The 20,835-nt window shown below is 36.1% G+C and overlaps 1 protein-coding gene and 1 pseudogene across 2 annotated transcripts in view; both read left to right on the top strand.

Annotated features, from left to right (window-relative positions):
• The first annotated feature begins 2,432 nt into the window (after positions 1–2,432).
• On the top strand, positions 2,433–3,205 carry LOC148873396 (ras-related protein RABF1 pseudogene; annotated as a pseudogene). Its single transcript, XR_016105577.1, has one exon. The product of XR_016105577.1 is annotated as a ras-related protein RABF1 pseudogene (transcript).
• Positions 3,206–7,728: 4,523 nt separating this feature from the next.
• The window catches only part of LOC148873395 (cysteine synthase-like), a 41,242-nt gene continuing 28,135 nt past the window's right edge, over positions 7,729–20,835 (top strand). The window contains exons 1-5 of the mRNA XM_088966202.1: positions 7,729–8,155; positions 8,826–8,935; positions 9,048–9,105; positions 10,580–10,843; positions 11,274–11,411. Coding sequence (XP_088822328.1) covers positions 7,934–8,155; positions 8,826–8,935; positions 9,048–9,105; positions 10,580–10,843; positions 11,274–11,411 — 792 coding nt within the window. The 5' untranslated portion in view covers positions 7,729–7,933. The remainder of the gene's footprint in view (positions 8,156–8,825; positions 8,936–9,047; positions 9,106–10,579; positions 10,844–11,273; positions 11,412–20,835) is intronic.

Here is a 20,835-nt window from a genome sequence, read left to right as displayed (position 1 = left end):
AAAAACCTTCGCCATGTCATCAGAGGGTTATGTGGCTATTGCCAACATGGGACTCTTAATCCATATTGGACACAATAAAAAGCTTATATTGAAATTGCCTTTTAATGTTCGGTGATTGGAAAAAAAATAGTTTTTAGTTTCTCTCTCTCTCTCTCTCTCTCTCACACACACACACAATGATCTTTATTTGCTCAATGACTATGTGATTTGAAAAAAAGTAAAAATTGTTTTTGGTTTTTAGATTTACGTTCTCTATATCAATTTCTCTTATTCTCTCTCTCTCTCTCTCTCTCTCTCTCCCTATCGTTCTTCTTCAATCTTTTTCGTTCTCTTTCTCGGTCGATCTCTCCTTCTCCCTTAATTTCTATCGTTCTCCCTCAGTTTCTCTCCCTCTCCCTCCCTCGCTTTTTTATTTTCTTATTTTCTTACACACTTATATGGTATTAATTAGATCGTATAAAAGAACATGAGATGAACTTGGTATGGTTAAAAAATTATTACACCAATTTGATAAAATTCACAAGAAACTCTTGGCTATGAAATTTACACCGATTGGAGAATGATAAAAAGATTGAGGGAGAATGAGATTTTGACCAAGAGGGAGAGTGAGGAAGAAGAATGAGAAAGATCGAGGGAGAACAATAGAGAAAGAAAAGTTTTGACTTGGCTATAGACCGAAGCATAGAGAGTGGGAGATCGAGAGATGATTGTGAGAGTGAGAGAGAAGGGAGGGAGTAGGAGAGAAACTGAGAACCTATTTTCGATATAAGTTTTCTACTGTGTCCAACATGGAATAAGAGTTCCATGTTGGCAACAACCACATAAGTCTCTGATGACATGGCGGGGGTTTTTATAATTTGAAATGTAGAGCCGATTTTTAGAGTTTGGTTGGTTTCTAGACCAACCTGCAACTTAATTTTAAATGTACAATTGACTTTGACTATAATTTTCCCTTTAAATTATATATTTCATTTACATTATATATAAAAAAAATTATTTATCAAACTTAATTTTTGTTTGTCTATAGTACCATTTTACTCAAACCACTAAACCACCATCTAAAAATAAAAATTGTTTGATTTATAGGTTGACATTAAATTTTGTATTACATTTTCATCATTGATAAAATTATTTCTTATGTATAAAACTTATTTTTGTTCAATACAATGAATGTACAATATTAGAGATGTACAAAATTATATATTTCATTTACATTATATAAAAAAAAATTATTTATCAAACTTAATTTTTGTTTGTCTATAGTACCATTTTACTCAAACCACTAAACCACCATCTAAAAATAAAAATTGTTTGATTTATAGGTTGACATTAAATTTTGTATTACATTTTCATCATTGATAAAATTATTTCTTATGTATAAAACTTATTTTTGTTAAATACAATGAATGTACAATATTAGAGATGTACCCAATATTTTATTTTTTATAAATATATAACATTAGATATGTACCCAAAATTTTCTCTTATCTTTTTTTTGGGTAAATTACAAAGACCCCTCCTATACTATGGGGGTCTGTGACAAAGTCCCTCTTGTACTTTGTTTTGTGACAAAGACCTCCCTGTACTATGATTGTCAGACAAAGACCCCCTTCCATTAGCCTTTCCCTCAAAAAAAAAAACTATTACAATATTTTTTAATCCCCATACTTTCCCTCAAAAAAAAAAACTATTACAATATTTTTTAATCCCCATACTACTGCCCCATTAACAACTAGACGAGAAAAACACTGTTCATCTTCCCTCAGCTTCTGTTGAGCAGATCAGGAGCGTTAATGGGGTTGATGGCCAGGGACGACTGTGGAGTGGTTAGAGCCTTGTAATTCTGTTGCCGTGCACATGCTTCAATAACACTAGTAATGGCATTACGATAATTTATTTGTCGTATTTAGTGCGCGCAGGGGAGAGCTTAAGCAGCATCGGAGAAACGTATGGTACGATTGTAGCAGAGTTGGTGGCCGTTAATGGGTTAACACATCCATCCTTCAAACTTCAAAGCTTTAACACACCCATTGTTGAATTTAAGACGGCAAACGGGCATTAGCGCAGAACATCAACAATTTTGGTCGAATTAGAGAGCATTACCTTTTACCGATAAATGCATCGTTCTACAACTGGAGAGCGAATTCATTAAGATAAGTACCTTGTCACCATTATTTCCGATACATAGACATGCTCTGGTGCTTTAGTTTGAGATAAATTTTTGTTGTTATTTGGTTCATGAAAAGGCAACAAAAAAAATCAACTCTTTGTATTCTTGCATTTTTTTTGAAATTATATTGTTTCTACTATTCCAAATCCAAAACCCAAAATGAGTTTGTTGGAAATCTTGGTAACTCCCCTTACATAAGTGGTAAAGTGCATACTAATGTCTTTCGGTAGCCCTAGAAGAACCAGGCAGGTCTCACCAAGCCATGGGTTGCTCCTCCCTTCCAGAGAGCACGTCTTCTGGACGGTTGGATGTTTCAGTTTTGAGAATGTTGAAGCAAGTGACTCAAAAAATTTGCGAGTGAAGCTAATGCTTTTAGGGGACTCTGGTGTTGGCAAAAGCTGTATTGTTCTTCGTTTTGTTCGTGGACAGTTTGATCCATCATCCAAAGTGACTATTGGAGCTTCATTTTTATCAGAGACAGTAGCATTGCAAGAATCTACAACGGTCAAGTTTGAAATATGGGACATTGCAGGGCAAGATAGATATGTTGCACTGGCCCCTTTTACTACCGAGGAGCTGTAGTTGCAGTAGTTGTATATGACATAACAAATCCACAGTCATTCAACAAAGCTCAGTACTGGGTTAAGGAGCTACAAAAACGTGGGAGCCCTGATATTGTCTTGGCTTTGGTAGGGAACAAAGCTGATCTCCAAGAAAAACGAGAAGTATCTATCGAAGATGGTATGAACCAGGCGGAGAAGAATGGGATGTTCTTTATTGAGACATCTGCAAAGACAACAGATAATATTAATCAGCTATTTGAGGAAATTGCTAAAAAGTTGCCTCGTGCTCCCTCTTCATGATTGCAGAAAGAACACCAATCGCACTACAGATTACAGAATTCCAATACCTCTCTTTCTTCTGCATTGTACTTCTGAATTTGTTTATATCGTGAATTACCCTGTTATCTTTGATCTATTTATAATGGGTTTTCGGTATGATTCAAAAAAAATGTGTCGGGAAGCAGATTGGTTATATTTTTCATTACAGAAGGAGCATCAACAACCTTAATGAACTCACAGAAATCTTAATTTCAATGAGAGATCATACACAACAACTATTGAGTGCAGCTCAAACGAGAGGAAAGGAAGCCAACTGGCCGGTAATGCAAACCCTGGTAGAAAGAGCGGATGCCATATTAACACAAGTTCATAGTTGGTTTCCTAACCCTGAAAATGCAGAGAGAAATAACAGCGAATGTTTTATTGGATATTGTCTTGCTCAGTAAAAGAGCAAAGCTGAAGATAGTGGAGATCAATTCTCTAATTGGCGAAGCAAAACTGTTTATGAATGAGAGTTGAAGATAGTGGAGATCAATTCCTCAGTCCTTTCATTTCGGAGAGTTGGGAGAGAGAAAGAATGATAGAGGACTGTGAGGGAGGGGAAAAGAAGATAAGAAAGGAAAAACCATAGGTTAAATAGGTTTTAAGAGAAAAAGGGCAAAAAAATAAAATAGAAAAAGTTTAGTGGGGTATTTTGGTAATTTAGCACATTCTGTCATCTGAATTAATGGTCAAGGGGGGCTTTTGTCTCATGGTCATAGTATAGGGGGGTCTTTGTTGCAAAACAAAGTACAAGGGGTCTTTGTAATTTACCCTTTTTTTTATTTTTGTGATTCTTTGTATTTTCTATTATTAAAAATTTTATCATTTGACTATGACATCATTTAATTTCTAGGTAGATTTTGAAATTGACTTTCCATTTTTATCATTAATAAAAATACTTCTTATGTTTCATAGTTATTTATTTTAATTTTTTATTTTGTAATTATGACATTATTTATTAATCCATTTGACCACAAATGGTCAAATTGCTTGCCCACCACCGGGAGGGAAGAAAATGGTTTTGTTTTCAAATTACTTTTCAAAATATTTATTTTTATAATATTAAAATTAATATTGTGGATTTGATTATAAGAATTTAATGATGAGAAAAAATATTTTAAATATAGAATTTAATGAGAGAGAATAGGAAAATATTTTTATTTTCAATTGGTTTAAAATTTTACATTCTATTTTCATCATTAATAAAAACATTTCTTATTTAATATACTTACTTTTGTTTAATATATATGTTAAAAATGTTCCCAATTTTTTAATTTCTATTTTTTTATTTTTTTATTTAATCGTGGCCGCATGGATTAACCCATTTGACCCAAAATGATTTAATTTCTTACCACCACTTAGATGAAAACACTATTTTTGCTAGGTAGATTTTAAAGGTATAAGCTTTTATGTTATTAGAATTATTAATTTATTAAGTATAGATTTAATTAATAGAACTTAATGATGAGAAGAAAAAAATGACTTAAATATATGATTTAGTGAACATGAATGCAAGTTAATAACTTAAATGTTGGATTTAATGATAGGGGATTGAATGCATTGAATATATTTAAATTACCTCTTTTCAACTCATTTAATATCAAAAATCAATTACCCTGTTTGCCCTCATTTTTTATCACTAAACTTAAATATAGAGGGGTAAATGTTGTTCTTAGAAAATTCCATAAAAATTCTTGTGGCCATTCGTACTTTTTAAAGTAGTATATATATAATACAATTTCTAATTTTAGAAATATGAGTAGAAATAATATTTAAAGAATGTGGCATGCACATGTGATATGAAATAATTTACCATTTAAACATGTTTTTAATTGAGGTTTTAAAATATTTATTGTTGAATCATTATTAGTAGCATTATTAAAACTAATAGAAAATCATTTATTCTCAATTCCATAAGCATGTAAAGTATTTAAAATATTTGCAACAATAGCTAGGCCAATATGTAGCCATCCAAGCCTAATAAAACTTAGAATTATTTTATTTAAAAGCTAATTTTCACCAATAAAATGACCGATAACACAAATATAACTTATGTTAAATTTAGAACTCCAAACATTAGAAGTAATTGCAAATTTAGAAATATTTGATAACATATGAATTAAATTGTTTATATGAATAAAAAATTTTAAAGCATCTGATCTAATAGTATTTCTAGAAACTTTTTTTATATTGTGGATTTACAGAAATATGTAACAATTTTTCAAGTTTAGTATCTTCAGCTAACAAAAATGGTTGTTCAACATGTACAATGTATTTTGCTAATTTTTGCCTCATTTTTTTTCTTGAGAATATGTAATGTACCAAACCCCCACCCAAATTGTGTTTGTATTGTTTCTCTCCCTTCTTCTTCTTCTCATGGGTGAGCAAATGTTTGTTCAAATGGTCAGTACCACCCTTGCTACAATAGATAAAGTCTTTCATACATTTTTGGCAAATAACTCTATTTTTTGCCATCTTTTTTCCTTCCCCTCAACATCCTCTATTTTAAATATTTTTCAAACCGGGCTAATCAACTTAGAAGGCCATCTTTTTCTTTCCCCTAGTATCGATACTAGGGGTGGAAGTTCTATCAATATCAATAGCATCCGTATTGGTGCTAACACTATCATGATGCAACTAAAATATCATTGACATTGAACATGTTGGGGAATTGGTTTTGGGAGGAGCTGACCATTTTTCTTAAATTCTAAAAAAATAAAAATTAATTTAATTGGACTTATTCAGATTACCGGTTCGGAATCCCAACTTGATTTCAATGATTGAAGCCTTTCAATTCCAAGAGTCCAAACCTCACAAATTGTTAACTTGAGATACTTGAGCTGGTTGAGCAAGCCTTCTTCTTGTTGAATCTTCAATAAAGTTGAGAATTGGAGAAACAGTCAATCAGAGTCCAAATAATGTATGAGAGATTGAAAATTTGAAATATTGGGAGATTGAAACTTGAGAGAGTATGAGAACTAGAGAAGAGATTAAGAGAATTGTTGAATTGATGCGATGAGAATGGTGGAGGATAGAACTATTTATAGGAATTGAAAATAATCCAATTGCCCAAAATACCCTAAAAACTAGTCATTTTTTAGTTATTGGGATGTGTATTTTGGTCATCGTAAGGTTATTTATCACTTTACCCAAAATGCCCCCTAAAGTAGTTGTTATATAACTGTTAGTGGCATCTGTGTCATTTTTTCTCCCCCTCCATAACCAAAACACATAAACACCCCCTATATAGCTTTTGGGGGGGGGGTATTTCTGTAAAACTATCCAAAAAACTAAAACTAGCCGTTGGGGGGGAGGGGGTCCCCAACGACTAGTTCCTTGGGTGGGTTGTGACGTGCCATGCCAGCTCATGGACTTTGAACCCTAGGCCCAACACGACACGGACCATCGTGCTAGGCTTGGCACTGCAGGTGGCACGACTTGATTTACACATCTAGGCTTGAGTTTATACTTTTGCGCAAAATGACAATAGCACCCATTTTCTCACGTGAGAACATTCTAAACTTGTTCGTTATTAGACATGAACGCTGTGGGAACCGCACGCTCCAAGAGAACATATTCTTTGAGAGCGTCAATTTGTCATTCCCAAACAACACATTCTTTGGGTGTTGTTCTCATGTGGGAATGACCCGTTTCTTTTGTTTTTTGCCAAACACGTTTTTGTTCCGTGAGAATGTCAAGAATAGTAGAAATGTTCTCTGTAACTTTGCTAAACATGGCCTTAGATTCTATTTGGGAAGAGTGCAAATATAAATGTGCACAATACAAATATGTATAATGCAAATACAAAAATGACAATATTAGACCTAAGGAGCTAGAATGGCCATGTATTTAGACCTGCTCATGGGCCAAATGGCCCGATGGGCTGGCTCAACTCAACCCATTCTTTTCAGGTTGAACAAAGTTTTAGGCATGTGGGTTTGGGCTTGGACTTTCTCAAATAAGCCTACTTGATAATACTATATAATTTATAATATTTATATAATTTATAATATATTATTAACAATATATAATTTAATATGTTATAATATATATTTCTAGGTTGGGTGGGTTTAAACTATAATTTTAGGTCCAATGGTTGAGTCAAGCTCTGGCTCAAACCTATTTTTTTTTTTTTTTTGTTAATAAAAGACAAAATCCAAACCTTGCCTGCCTGTGAGCAAGTGTATATGTATAATTGGTGAAACAAAATTTACGTAGCGAACCCCATATAGTGGGAAAGAGGCTTAGATGATGAATAATTGATGATAATGGTATAAATATTATATTATGACACATACAATACATATTTATGTATAAATTTTTTTTTATTTATATAAAGTATATAGACCCGGCCCATGATGAGCCCTAGTTATTCAACACTGAGTCACTGAGCCTCTATTCCCAAGGCCACAACTGAACCTATCACCATCATTTGATTCATTTCCCACAACAGAAAAAGACTAATGGGGTTCACTGAATGTGGACAACCTTTTAGACTTTGGTGGTCGTCTATGGAACTGGAAACGGGAAAGCATTCAGATTCCAGAGTCCTAATATTGTTTCTGTTTGGGAAATGAGAAGATCTTGAAGCAATTTACATGAAAATTAATTATATTCATGGGCCCCCATCGTCCTTTAACAAATCAGATCATGGGCCCGTTGACCTAGACCCTTGACCATTGTTCAGGTTTACCGGGTCGGGTGCAGGATTTCCACCTGATTGGTCTGATCAGATGATTCTGATCGCCACCAAAATTAAAAAACTAAATAAAAATAAAAAATAAAAGATAATATAATAAAGGGCGAGGCTTTAAAGCTCTGAAACAGTAGTCTTGACGCTTGAGTTGTGCAGGTGTTTTTTGCAGAACGAACTCCATCAATGGCTGCTTCCCTGTCGAACCATTTAACGTCAATTCCGAGATCGAGATTGGGGTCTTGTCCAGATAATCGGCTTCTCAAACAATCTCGGGTTTTTACAGCTTTGAATCTCCAGAAGTCTCCTGGGATTAGGAGGATCTCTTCGCCTGTTGTCTGTAAAGCGGTTTCTGTGAAGCCTCAATCAGAGATTCAAGGTCTCAACATTGCTGAAGATGTCACCCAGGTGAGGAAATGGAGTTACTTGTCTGGATTGTCTATGGAAATTGTGAACTGGGTTATGGTTTTAATTGCGGATTTTTAGTGGGAGTGAATAAAATTTGAAAATTTAAACTCTCCCGATGAAAAAAAAAAAAATTTAGAAACTTGTGACATTAGAGCTGCTTCCCTTTAGTTTTTCTATTGTCATTTTCTTAAGGTATCGGAGAGATATACTGGAAATGTGATTACTATAGTTATCTGCTTATCTGGGTTTCGTTTATTTGGTAAGGCAAATAACATAAACAAGTGTTTTTGTAGATGGAATGATTAAGTAGGTTTGTAATTTAAGTGGATAATTTTTAACCGATTCAAAGTTCTTACTGTTGGTCCAAGAAATCCACAATCAAATATATGCGTGTGTATGCTAATTGTTTACAGTGAACAACCATCAAAACTGAAAATTATATTCGTAACCTCAAAGGCTCAGTTCACATAATGGGGGAGTTCTTATGGAATGCTTACGGAATCAGAAATAGCTCATCTTTTTCTCTTTTTTTCCCCTCTTCTGTAAACAAAAAATAACAGTATTGAACTTCATACATATATTCAAAGTTTGTTTTCCATTGCATGATATGTTAAAATCTCAAAACTAATTAGGTTCTCTTCTTTTGGTTCCATTGGCCTCTCTGTAAAAGCTTATTGGAAAGACTCCAATGGTCTACCTGAACAATATTGTAAAAGGTTGTGTTGCCAACATTGCTGCCAAACTTGAAATAATGGAGCCATGCTGCAGTGTGAAGGATAGGTGAGATTTCTTTCTTTTATTCTTTTTGTTTTTCTTTCCTTATTTTTCATTTCTAATCATCTACATATTCATCTAGTTGACTTTCTGATTTTTTAATGGCTTTTCATTTCAGGATAGGTTACAGTATGATTGCTGATGCTGAACAGAAGGGAGTTATAACACCCGGAAAGGTAGACAAATGATAGATTTAACTGTTATGGACATTTACTATACTTTCCAGGTTCCATTACTACACCATGCCCCATCTATCTTGTTGAGAACCTCACGGCTTGCAAAGTATTACTATTTTCTATCTGATAGATGCATAACTAATGTAAACTGCAAATTTTAAGGGGCCATAGCTTGGTGCAATGGTAAAAGCTTGGGCTGATTAATGTGAACACAGGTTCAAATCTGAGAGTGGCTACTTTATGCAAAAATTACCAAAGGTTAGGTCTGTAATATCCAGTCCACTCCTCCCAAGAGCCCAAGTAGCTGGGGCCAAATAATGGTTTTTTTATGTGGTCTTGCTGATCTGCTTGATCATTACTGGGAAAGCTACTTCATGGATGTTCATGGTCCATGTCATCAACCATAATACTGTATATTCATATTGATCATATTGATGCAATATTGCAATAGAGGCAAAGCGCTATGGATGTTTAAATATTTTTTAAAGGGAAGGAGTTGTGTGGTTCAGAGTTTTTCCTCCTAAAACCTGTTTTAGTAATTTTGCTATTTGTGTCATTTTATTTCATACTTCTGTTTGTTCCTTTTCTTGTAGAAGGGGAGGGTGGGGTGGGGGTTCTTTGAGATTATACCGTTGCCCTGGTTATAACTGAGTCATTTAAAGATTTCCTGGCAATGTCATTTGTATTGTTTTTGAAGTTACAGCTTTGCTTCTTCCACAGCTGATAATTTCCAGAAATTTGGTTCTGCATTCTTGGAAACATGGCTCTTTTTGGAATTATTTCTGCATTCTCAGATACAGTTCTCTTTCTCTCTCTCTCTCTCTCTGTGGAATTCTATCTCCATCTTTCCCTATTAGTCCCAGTCTGAATGGTTGTAAACATAGAAAACCTGGCTTTTCAGATCTAATAAATTGCAAAATGCCTCATTCCGCAATTTGCATAATAGTTTATTTGCTTCATCCATGAGCCAATTTGCTAATTGTGAATCTGTGATGCATCACTCTTTTCTTTTACATGGTGGATAAGGGGTATTTTACAAAGAAAGGAAAGTAAAAGCTTTTACCTTTATAAAAGTGAATTAAAATAACAATAGTATGGTATGTATAGAAAAAGGGAAACCATGGAAAAAGTATAGTTGCTGATGTTTGTTTTCATAGTTCAAAGGAAAGAATTAAAGTTTCTCAGCCAAAAATAGCATTATTATACAGTGAACCATGCATTATGGAGCATGAACTGTGAAAGGTTTACCAACTAGGTAATATGGGGCACATCTCCTAGTAAGTTGAATGATAGGAAAAGCTATGCACAACTGTTGTCCAAAATTGAACATCAAATAAATGAATGAATAGAAATTGCATCCATAACTTCCAATCTGGTGTACCTAGTTACCTACCACATTGATATAATTTGTCTTAGTTGATTTCATTACTTATCTTTTTCTTTCTGAATATAAGCTTTCCTTTTCTTTTACTAGAGCATTCTGGTGGAACCTACAAGTGGAAATACGGGCATTGGTCTTGCATTTATTGCTGCTGCAAAAGGGTATAAACTCATTTTGACAATGCCTGCATCAATGAGCCTGGAAAGACGAGTCCTCTTGAAGGCATTTGGTGCGGAGCTGGTTCTCACTGACCCAACCAAGGGCATGAAGGGAGCAGTTCAAAAGGCTGAAGAGATTTTGAAGAGCATACCCAATGCATACATGCTTCAACAATTTGACAATCCTGCAAATCCAAAAGTATGCGGTTAGGTCTATTAAACTTCTTCCTTTCCATTTTGCCTATAAATAGTCAGAGTGTCTATTATTGGGTTAACTCTGATATTCAGAAATTGCTTTCTCTTGCAACCTTGTGGTCAATGAAGAAATTACCAAAAGAGAAATTTGCAAGTCAGGGAGATAAGAGGTTGTCCTACCTAAAGATATATGATTTGACACCATCACCTGGAGTATGCACCTAGAAAGTGTTATCTATAAATTGGATGGTTCTTGGATTAAGAGTCAAGACCCATCCAACAACGATAACATGCCATCTGAGAGATCATGTGAATGGAAGCATGGATTTATGTCCTGATTTGGTTGCATGGTGCTCTATGCCTGGATCAAATTGGATAGGCTTTTCCCCTTCAATTTTTATAAGCTTTGACCTATTCTTATATTCTTTATGCAGATTCACTATGAGACAACTGGTCCAGAGATCTGGGAAGACACAAGTGGTAAGGTGGACATATTCATTGCAGGGATTGGGACAGGTGGAACTATCTCTGGGGTTGGTCGATTCCTGAAAGAAAAAAATCCTGACATAAAGGTAAGTAATATTTTCTGATTACTCTGGCAAAAAGACATCTGATATTTATTCCATATTCATGCTCATTTGCATCGACATGCAGTTTCTAGGACCATGGTGCCATGCAGCTATGCTGAACATATGTAGGTTTTAGATAACCTAGCCAACATGCTAAATGCCTTTAACAGTCTTCTAAAACCTACGAGAGGTAGGGATCCTTGAGCATTAGAGAAAGCCCTTAGTTGAATTCAAGTGGTAGAGCATGCATTCAAGTCATATCTTGGGGCTTGAGAAAAAAGCCATTGGCTCTATCAAATTCTTGCTTCTTATTTTTCCCCTTGAAAAGTAATGATAAAAAGGATTGCAAAGCTCTTATCAATTTTATGGAAAAAGTATAGAAGATTAAAATATATGATATATAAAGTAGACATTTGTGGAATAATAAGAAATAACTGTGGTCATATTCTTCTCAGCTAGTCTGGATGTATTGGGTATAACAACTCTCTAAAAGCAGGCCTAAAACTGGTTTCAAGGCAGGTATGGTCAATCTTGGTGTGGAAGGTTATTGTAAAATTCTTTTAAGTTGGTCAATACAATGTTTTAAAACATGGAGGTGTGACACAAGGCGTTCCACTACTTGGTGGTGTGAGGTGTAGTTCAGAACGTAAGAGGCATAAGCTTCCTGAGTACAAGGAGTAAGCCTCCTTAAGAGGAAGTGGACCGGTTGGAAGGAGGAGTCTCCAATTTTTTTCTAATGAAATGCTTATATACATTGATGTGCATAGTCTTGACTTCCTGTCATGTTGAATGGCATTATGTGCTATGTTAAATCTTGATAGCCACCTTTCTGTTGCAGTAGAGGGGCCTAGGGCTGCTTACTAGAAAGCCTGACTTAAGAACATTTTTCACCTATGAAATCTTTGCAACGCCATTTGCCAAGGCATGATACTCCACTTTGACACTTGATCTATCCAAGGTTCAAAATATCGATATTCCCGATATGCCGGTAGAGGCGTATCGGGCAGTATGGGTAGTTTTTTTTTCAAATCCGGTTCAGAGGGGCCGGTTTAAGGCTCGTCCTCCCCCTGAATCGGTCAAAACCCCGATACACCCTCTGTAGGGGTGTATCGGGAAGCTCCCGATACGGGCTGATATGTATTGATATTTTGAACCTTGGATCTAGCAACTACCACTTATTTCTTGCTTTGTCATGTTACCAAGTTACCTCCAACAAAGGTACAATAGCTAATGGTAGACCTTCTATCATCAACTGAACCAGCCCAATTAGCATTTGTAGACATTTCAACCCTTAGTGACCGTGTATACCAAACAAAATACCTCTACCTAGATGTTTTTTAGGTACTTGAGAACTCTCTTAACAACAGTAAAATGAGTAGCCTTGGGAGCATTCATATATTGACTGAGAAAATCCATCGTCTTCCACCAACTTCTGGAACTGCTTGATATATCAGAAATAGTCTGGTCACCACAATTTCCAAGCCTATGATTTGGCTCTATAGGTGTGTCAGTTGGTTTGCACCCTAGCTTGCATGCTGAAGAAGATCTAGGACATACTTTGTACATAACATTTTTTAAGGAAATCAATAAATTTTTTCTGCTACCAATATAAAAAATATTTCCTTTGTGAAATTAAGATACCTTTGTTAGATTTGGCAACTTCTATTCCAAGGAAATATTTAAGGGGACCTAAATCTTTCACCTCAAATTGAGATGTGCTCTTTATTTCATATTTCCAGTTTCAAACGACAAACCTCCTTGCTACCTTTTATATGAAAACCAGGGGGTTGTACCATATACACTTCTTCCATATCTCTATTTAGAAAGGCATTTTTTTAATCTCAAGTTGATGAAGATGTCATCCTAGATTTGCAACCAAAGACGAGTATACATAGAGTTGATCTTTGCTACTGTTGTAAATGTCTCTGTATAATCAACACCATACATTTGGGTACACCCTTTAGCTACCAACATAGCTTTGTACCTCTCTATAAACCCATCAACCATGGTACTTCATATAGGAGACCCTTTTGAACATTATAGGCTTATTTACTTTAGGAAGACCTACTAGTTCCCATGTGTTATTATTGAGTAGGGCATTGATTTCTTTAGTGTGGTATTGGTCCACTTAGGTGGTAACTTTAGAGTCTCTGCAACGTTTTTAGGAAGGGAAACATTAAAGGTAGTAGAAATATAGACATGATAAGAAGGGGACTAATAATTACAAGTATAGTATCAATTGGATGTTTAGTAGTACAAGATCTAACACCCCTATGGACAACAATCGGCATGCCAAGATTGTCAAGGGTGGAATAAAGAAAGGAATAAGCAACACCTCGATCGGAGGAACTATTTTTCAGGTTTGCCTCCTAGCAAGGTTCAAAGTTTTGATACAGTCCGATACACCAAATTGGGTGTACCAGACTTTGTATCAACACTCTTTTATATATATATTTTTAGTTTTTTGTTCAAAATATGTTCAGGGGGTTGGTTAAAGGCCTGGTTACCCCCTGAAACAGGTCTCACCCCGAAACTCATTATATTTCATGTATCGGTGACCCACTGATACAGGCCTATACGTGACGAAGTAATTTCAAACCTTGCGTCCTAGGGTTTGTTGGTGCAGATTGCATGATTTCTGGTTGTTTCATATCTTGAGATATGAGCTGGTCCTTCTAACAATGAGAATAAACCCAAAGAGGCTGAGGATGAGAGATGAGAATGGGCAAGGGAAACTGAATTACCTCTCATTACTATTACACATCTCCCCTTGAGGAGAGCTTCACGGAGATATATGACTTCTAGGACATAGGATCATAACACTTAAACCCCATTTGAGAAGAACAATAACCAAAGAAAATACTACGAATAAACTTGGCATCAAGTTTTCCACTAGTCATGAACAAAGCACTTACATCCAAAGGTACAAAGAGGAATAGAAAAGAGAGGATACTTGAAAAAATAGTTGATATTTGGGGCCCTAAAATCCAGAATTCTTGTGACAAACAACTAATCAAGTAGGCTGTAGTAGGAATTGCATATCCTGAAAACTTCTTTGGCACATTCGTCTAAATCATTATGCTACAAGCCACCTCCAATAAATGTTGGTTCTTTCTCTCAGTGACACTATTTTGTTAAGGTGTCTAGGGCAAGAACTTTGATGTAGAGCCCCGCTATTAGCAAAAGCCTGAGTCAGGTTTCTAGTAAAATATTCTTTTACGTTGTTTGATTGGAAAATTTGAATCTCAACATGATGTTGCATCAATGTTGTCAAAATCTTATGATTTACAAAACGATTCATGATTTGAATCATGAATCCCATGGGTTTCAATTCAAATCTTGTGCTTAAATCCTTTTCTGCAAAAATCTTAATCCTTCGATTTGAACCATAAATCTTACGATTTATACAAATCTTGCAATTCACTGTGATTCAAATAAATTCAATTAAGGTTTAAGAATTAGTTCTCCACTTTGTAATTTTTTTGTTTATATTTAGTTTTGTCAAGAGAGACTTGTTCTAAAGCTCTACCAGAATTTGTTTATGTTATTTAAGACCAGATATGTAGGTTAAAGAGCTATTGTATGCAGATTTGTTTTATTTTAAAGTCAAACTTGATTATATAATCTTATGCTTCTATTGTACAATTTCACAACGTATTGGACCATATCAACCGGTATGTTGCTTTTAAGGATTTTCAGAAAACATTCGTTTTAAACATTTTTTTTTATATTATTATGACCCCCTCCCAAAATTTGAAAAAGAAAAAAAAATGTGTTAGGTTCAAAGTACCGATACACCCATACTGCCGTTTCGCTATTTTGAGTCCATATATGGTAGATTCTATTATTTTGAGTCCATATATGGTAGATATTGACTAAAAATTAGGTAAAATCACTTTACTATATACATTTAGCTTTTCAGTATATCTATATTTAATTTTTTGACAAGTTAGTAAAGAATATAAATAACCTTATAATTTACAATATGTCGATATGATTCAACTTTCTTTGTGATTTGCAATATGATTGTGATTTTTAGAATACTGGTTGCATGTATACCATGTGATGAAATTCTTATATTAATTGTGGAACTTTTTTGGGATGAAGTAAATATATCTAGATATACTTGGAATTTTTTTTGATAAATATTAATGAAATTTTATTTAAATTATGAGAATGAACATACAACTCAAGGAATCCTGATAGGGGGAATCTCCCATAAAGATACATATTATAAATTACAAAATAGCCCAATACAATTGATCCTTGCTAACCCCTTGTTTAGCCAATGCATCGACCATACCATGGTATACCTAGAATAATTATCAATAAAGCTATTGAAATATCTATATCCATGCTCAGTTGTGTTACAAGTGTGGCCTCACACATTTGAGTTAACAATATGGAATGGGAAATTTGCTCTTACTCAATGGAAAAGTTCTATAATGCTTTCACATTTGATGGTTTGGATGGATTTTTGGCTTTGGCAATCCTTGAACTTTGTAAAAATGCCACTTTAGACTCTGTTAGAGTCGGTTAAGGAAGGGTATTTCAGTCTTTTCATCATCTATTTAAGTATTATATTAGTTACATGTCCCATACTTAAGTAGGGGCATATTTGACTTTGTACTTTGTTTTTGATGTATATATATATTATATAGTCGATTGGGAGAGTCTTTTAGACTTTTCAGTTTGACACCTCTTTCTCCTCTCTTCTTCTTTCTCTCCTTCTCTCTTTCTCCCTTCTCTATCTCTGAAATTAGTTCGACAGATCTATTTTCACATGGTATCAGAGCATCGCTAGAAAGAGACTACAACTTCATTTGATCAGATCCTCTTCCCTCTTTCTTTTATTTTTTTTTTCTGGTCTGCGCAATCTGGAGTAAGTGTGGGAGAAGGCTGCGACAATTCGTAGAGGTTTGTAGCAACTTATCCAGGTGTCCCTAGGATTACGGTGGCCTAGTTACAGGTGAAAGGGGAGTGCGGTGATTTCCTTTGATTTTTTTAAGTGTGAAATGGCGTCAATGGGAGATGTTAGTGGTGACCAGAAATCAAATGAGATGATTTCCTCTGATTTTTAAGTGTGCAGATGATATCCATCAAACTCAACGGTGAAAACTATGTGCCATGGGCTAAGTTAGTGGAAGTGTTTCTTAAGGCTAAGAAGAAAGTAAAACATGTGTGGGAGGAGAAACCTACAATTGAATCTCCGGGTTTCAGTGATTGGGAGTAGGGGGATGCTCAAATCATGATGTGGGTTGTGGAACAGTATGGAACCCAAAATCAGTGTTAACTTCATGTTCTTTGACACAACAAAGGAAATATGGGAGCATGCTAAGAAGCTCTATTCTGGACAAGACAACACTACAAGAGTTTGTCAACTTTATCAGGAGTACTTGAATTTGTAGCAGGGAAATCAAACCCTTGAAGAATATTCTGCCAGTTTGAGAAATCTTCAGAATGAACTTAATGTCTACCACCCCTTAACTCCAGTTTGAGAAATCGTTAAAATTCAGCACAACAAAGGGAGCAACTTGAGGTTATCCGGTTCTTAGTGGGGATGAAATCAGAGTATGAACCTATCAGAGCACAAATGTTAGGTGGATCTGCCCTTCCCACTCTAGAGGAAGTGTTTGCTCATCTCCGTAGGATTTCTCTTGGTCCCACAGAGATAAGCACTTGTTGGAACACGAGGAGGAGAATATGTAAATAGAGGAGGTGGTCGTGTAGTTCGAGGGGCTGTGACAACCTTATGTTTGGTCATAGTAATGGTATTGGTGGAGGCTGTGATTCAGGGGGAGGCCGTGGTAGAGGAAGATGAAGTACTACTAGGAAATGTGCACACTGTGGAAGAGACGGACACACGGTTAACTTCTGTTATGATCTACATGGGCCACCCTCCACATGGGCTCATCATGCAGCTGTTGGTGGCAGTGAAGTCTGTGATAAATAGCCAGTTGATCCAACACCTTCTACAACCACAACTACTTCTGGGAAGGACATGATGAGTATTCCAAGGGGTGAATTAAGAGTTTTTGTTTTGTACAGTGTTGTAAGATTTTTGTTATTCAGGGGTCACCTTTTACTTTGGAAGGTGATAGTTGTTTCTTATGGTTTTATCTAATGAAGTTACCATTTCCTATAAAAAAAGAGTATGAGAGATTTCTTCAGGCTACTTCACATCATAACACTGCCACCCTTGCTCTTTCATGTATGGCTTGTCTAGCATCAAAACCTTCCCCTTGGATAATTGACACTAGAGCCTTTGATCACATGACTGGGACTCTAGGTGTGTTTTCCTCTTTGCCTCAGACCTCCACATCACATAATGTTACCCTAGCCAATGGTTCTACTTCCCCCATTTATGGTGTCGGTAATGTTGACACTACATCTCTTTCTTTGTCTTTTGTTTTATATGTACCCAAATTTCCTTTTAATCTTATGCCTGTTAGTAAACTAACCAAGTGTCTCAGTTTTTCTATCACTTTTTACCCTTCCTCTTGTGTTTTTCAAGATCTCAAGACGGGGAGGAAGATTGGTGGAGGGTATGAAGTTGGTGGATTGTATTACCTTGACGGTGGTGGTTCTACAATTGCACTTCAAACTTCTTTGACTCCTCTCCAGTGGCACTGTAGACTTGGTCATCCATCTCTTAAATCTCTCTATCTACATGTTCTGTCATTGAGTCATTTGTCTTCTTTGCAACGTGAGTTGTGTCAGTATGGGAAACACCATCAAATTTCCTTCAGTCCTACGGTTGATAGTTGCATGTTGAGCCTTTTTGATTTGGTTCATTCAGATATTTGGGCCCAATTAGAATTGAGTCCTATAATTGTTACAAATATTTTGTTATTTTTGTTGATGATTGTTCAAGAATGACATGGATTTATTTAATGAAAGAAATGAGTGAATTATTTTCCATTTTCCAAAAGTTTCATGCTGAAGTACGTACACAATTTGGTGTTTCAATTAAAATTCTCCGTGCAGACAATGGCAGGGAGTATTTCCGTACTTCATTTCAACATTATTTGGAACAGTGTGGCATTATGCATCAAACATCCTGTGCAAACACTCCTCAACAAAATGGGGTGGCTGAGAGGAAGAATTGACATCTACTTGAAACAACTCGGTCTCTTCATCATATGAATGTACCGAAATCTTTTTGGAGTGATGCAGTGCTTACCGCTTGTTTTCTCATTAATCGCATGCCCTCGTTAATTCTTGACGGTCGTTCTCCGTTCTCTATCTTGTTTTCCGCTTTGTCTCCATATCCCTTGCCTCCCAGGATCTTCGGGTGTGTGTGCTTTGTTCAGAATCTTGGTCCTGGTCTAGACAAGTTGGATGCACACTCCATTAAGTGTATTTTCCTTGGCTACTCTAGGACTCAGAAAGGGTATAAATGCTACAATCCCATTACTCGGAAGTCATTAGTCTGTCCTGATGTTACATTCTTTGAATTTGTGTTGTACTTCTCAGGTCCTGATGTTTCTCTTTCTCCCAAAGAGGTTACTCTTTCTCTTTCAGTTGATAATCCTATTCCTGTTGTTGCTGTTGTGACTGAGTCTCTACCTCCTCAAATGCAAGATCATACTGAAAATTCACCAATCCGTCAAGTGTATACTCATTGACAAAGACCAACACCTCCACTAGCTTCTACTCTGTCTGCAGATCTAGTTTCTTCCACACTCGAGTTGCCTTCTAACCTTGACCTTCCTATTGCATTGCGGAAAGGTAAACATAGTTGCACTCTACACCCCATATCCAATTATGTTTCCATCTCTCACCTTTCTGCTTCCCACTGCTAGTTTGTTTCTCTGTTATCTTTTGTGTCTACACCTAACGATGTCCAGGAGGCTCTTACCTCACTAGAGTGGCGTAAAGCTATGGAAGAGGAATTCTTTGCCCTTAATCACAATCATACGTGGGAATTCACCGATCTTCCCCCAGGTAAGCATGTTGTTGGTTGTAACTAGGGTGGCATAAAGATATGGAAGAGGAACTCTCTGCCCTTAATCACAATCATACGTGGGAACTCAACAATCTTCCCTCAAGTAAGAATATTGTTGGTTGTAAATGGGTGTATACTATTAAATATCTACCAGATGGGAGAGTGGAACGACTGAAAGACCGTTTAGTTGCCAAAGGATATTCTCAACTTTATGGTATAGATTATGTGGAAACCTTTTTCCCATGTTGCTAAGATTGGCTCAGTACGCGTGTTGATTTCCTTAGCAGTCGTGAATGATTGGCCTTTGTTTCAGCTCGATATTAAAAATGCCTTCCTTCATGGTGATCTTCTAGAGGAACTGTACATGGAGCAACCACCAGGGTTTGTTGCTCAGTGGGAGGATGGTAAGTTGTGTAAACTCAAGAAGACGACCTATGGGCTTAAACAGTCTCCTTGTGCTTGGTTTGGCAAATTTAGTGAAGTAGTGATAGAGGTCGGAATGAGACAATGTCAAGTTGATCTCTCAGTGTTTAGCTATGATTTTGAAGCTGGGAAGATCTTGCTAGTGGTTTACGTGGACGGCATAGTCATCACTGGCAGTGATAGACTTGGGATTGACAGACTGAAGGTCTTTCTACAAGATCACTTTCAAACAAAAGATCTTGGGAAGTTGAAGTATTTCTTGGGTATAGAAGTCGCTAGATCGAAACAAAGCATAAACCAATGCCAGGGGAAATATGTTCTTGACTTATTGGAAGAAACAAGACTATTAGGTGCTAAGCCAGTTGAAACTCCCATGGAACCAAATGTGAAGTTGGGCAGTGATATAGGTGAGCTATTTGATGATCCTAGAAGGTATAGAAGGCTAGTGGGAAAACTTAATTACTTAACTATTTCTAGACCAGATATCTCATTTGTTGTTAGTGTGGTAAGCCAATTTATGCAAAGCCATCGAGTTCCTCACTGGGATGTAGTTCTTAGAATTGTGTAGTATTTGAAGGAGGCTCCGGGCCGTGGGTTACTGTACAAGCCAGGAGGTAGTTTCGAAATAATTGGCTATACAGATGTAGATTGGGCAGGCTCAGTATCTGACAGGAGATCCACTACAAGTTATTGTACCTTTCTTGGAGGAAATCTAATGCCATGGAGGAGCAAGAAGCGAATTGTTGTAGCAAGGAGTAGTGCAGAAGCAGAATACAGGGCCATGGCACACACTACATGTGAGCTAGTGTGGTTGAAAAATCTTTTGCAAGAAGTCGGGTTCTCAATAAGCAAACTCATGAAGCTATATTGTGACAACCAAGCTGCAATTCATATCACATCCAATCTAGTTTTTTCATGAGAGGACTAAGCACATAGAGGTAGATTGCCATTTTTTGTAAGGGAAAAAGTCCTTAATTGTGTCATAAGTACAGAATATGTGAGAACAGGTGATCAGTGGGTAGACTTGTTTACAAAAGGGTTGAGTTCGGGAATAGT

The sequence above is a fragment of the Nelumbo lutea genome, chromosome 1 (genome assembly GCF_056320005.1).
Source record: "Nelumbo lutea isolate HS-2025 chromosome 1, American lotus-T2T, whole genome shotgun sequence".
NCBI classification, from domain to species: domain Eukaryota; kingdom Viridiplantae; phylum Streptophyta; class Magnoliopsida; order Proteales; family Nelumbonaceae; genus Nelumbo; species Nelumbo lutea.
Note: the sequence above shows the minus strand (reverse complement) of the source record. Positions and strands in the feature narration are given on the sequence as shown.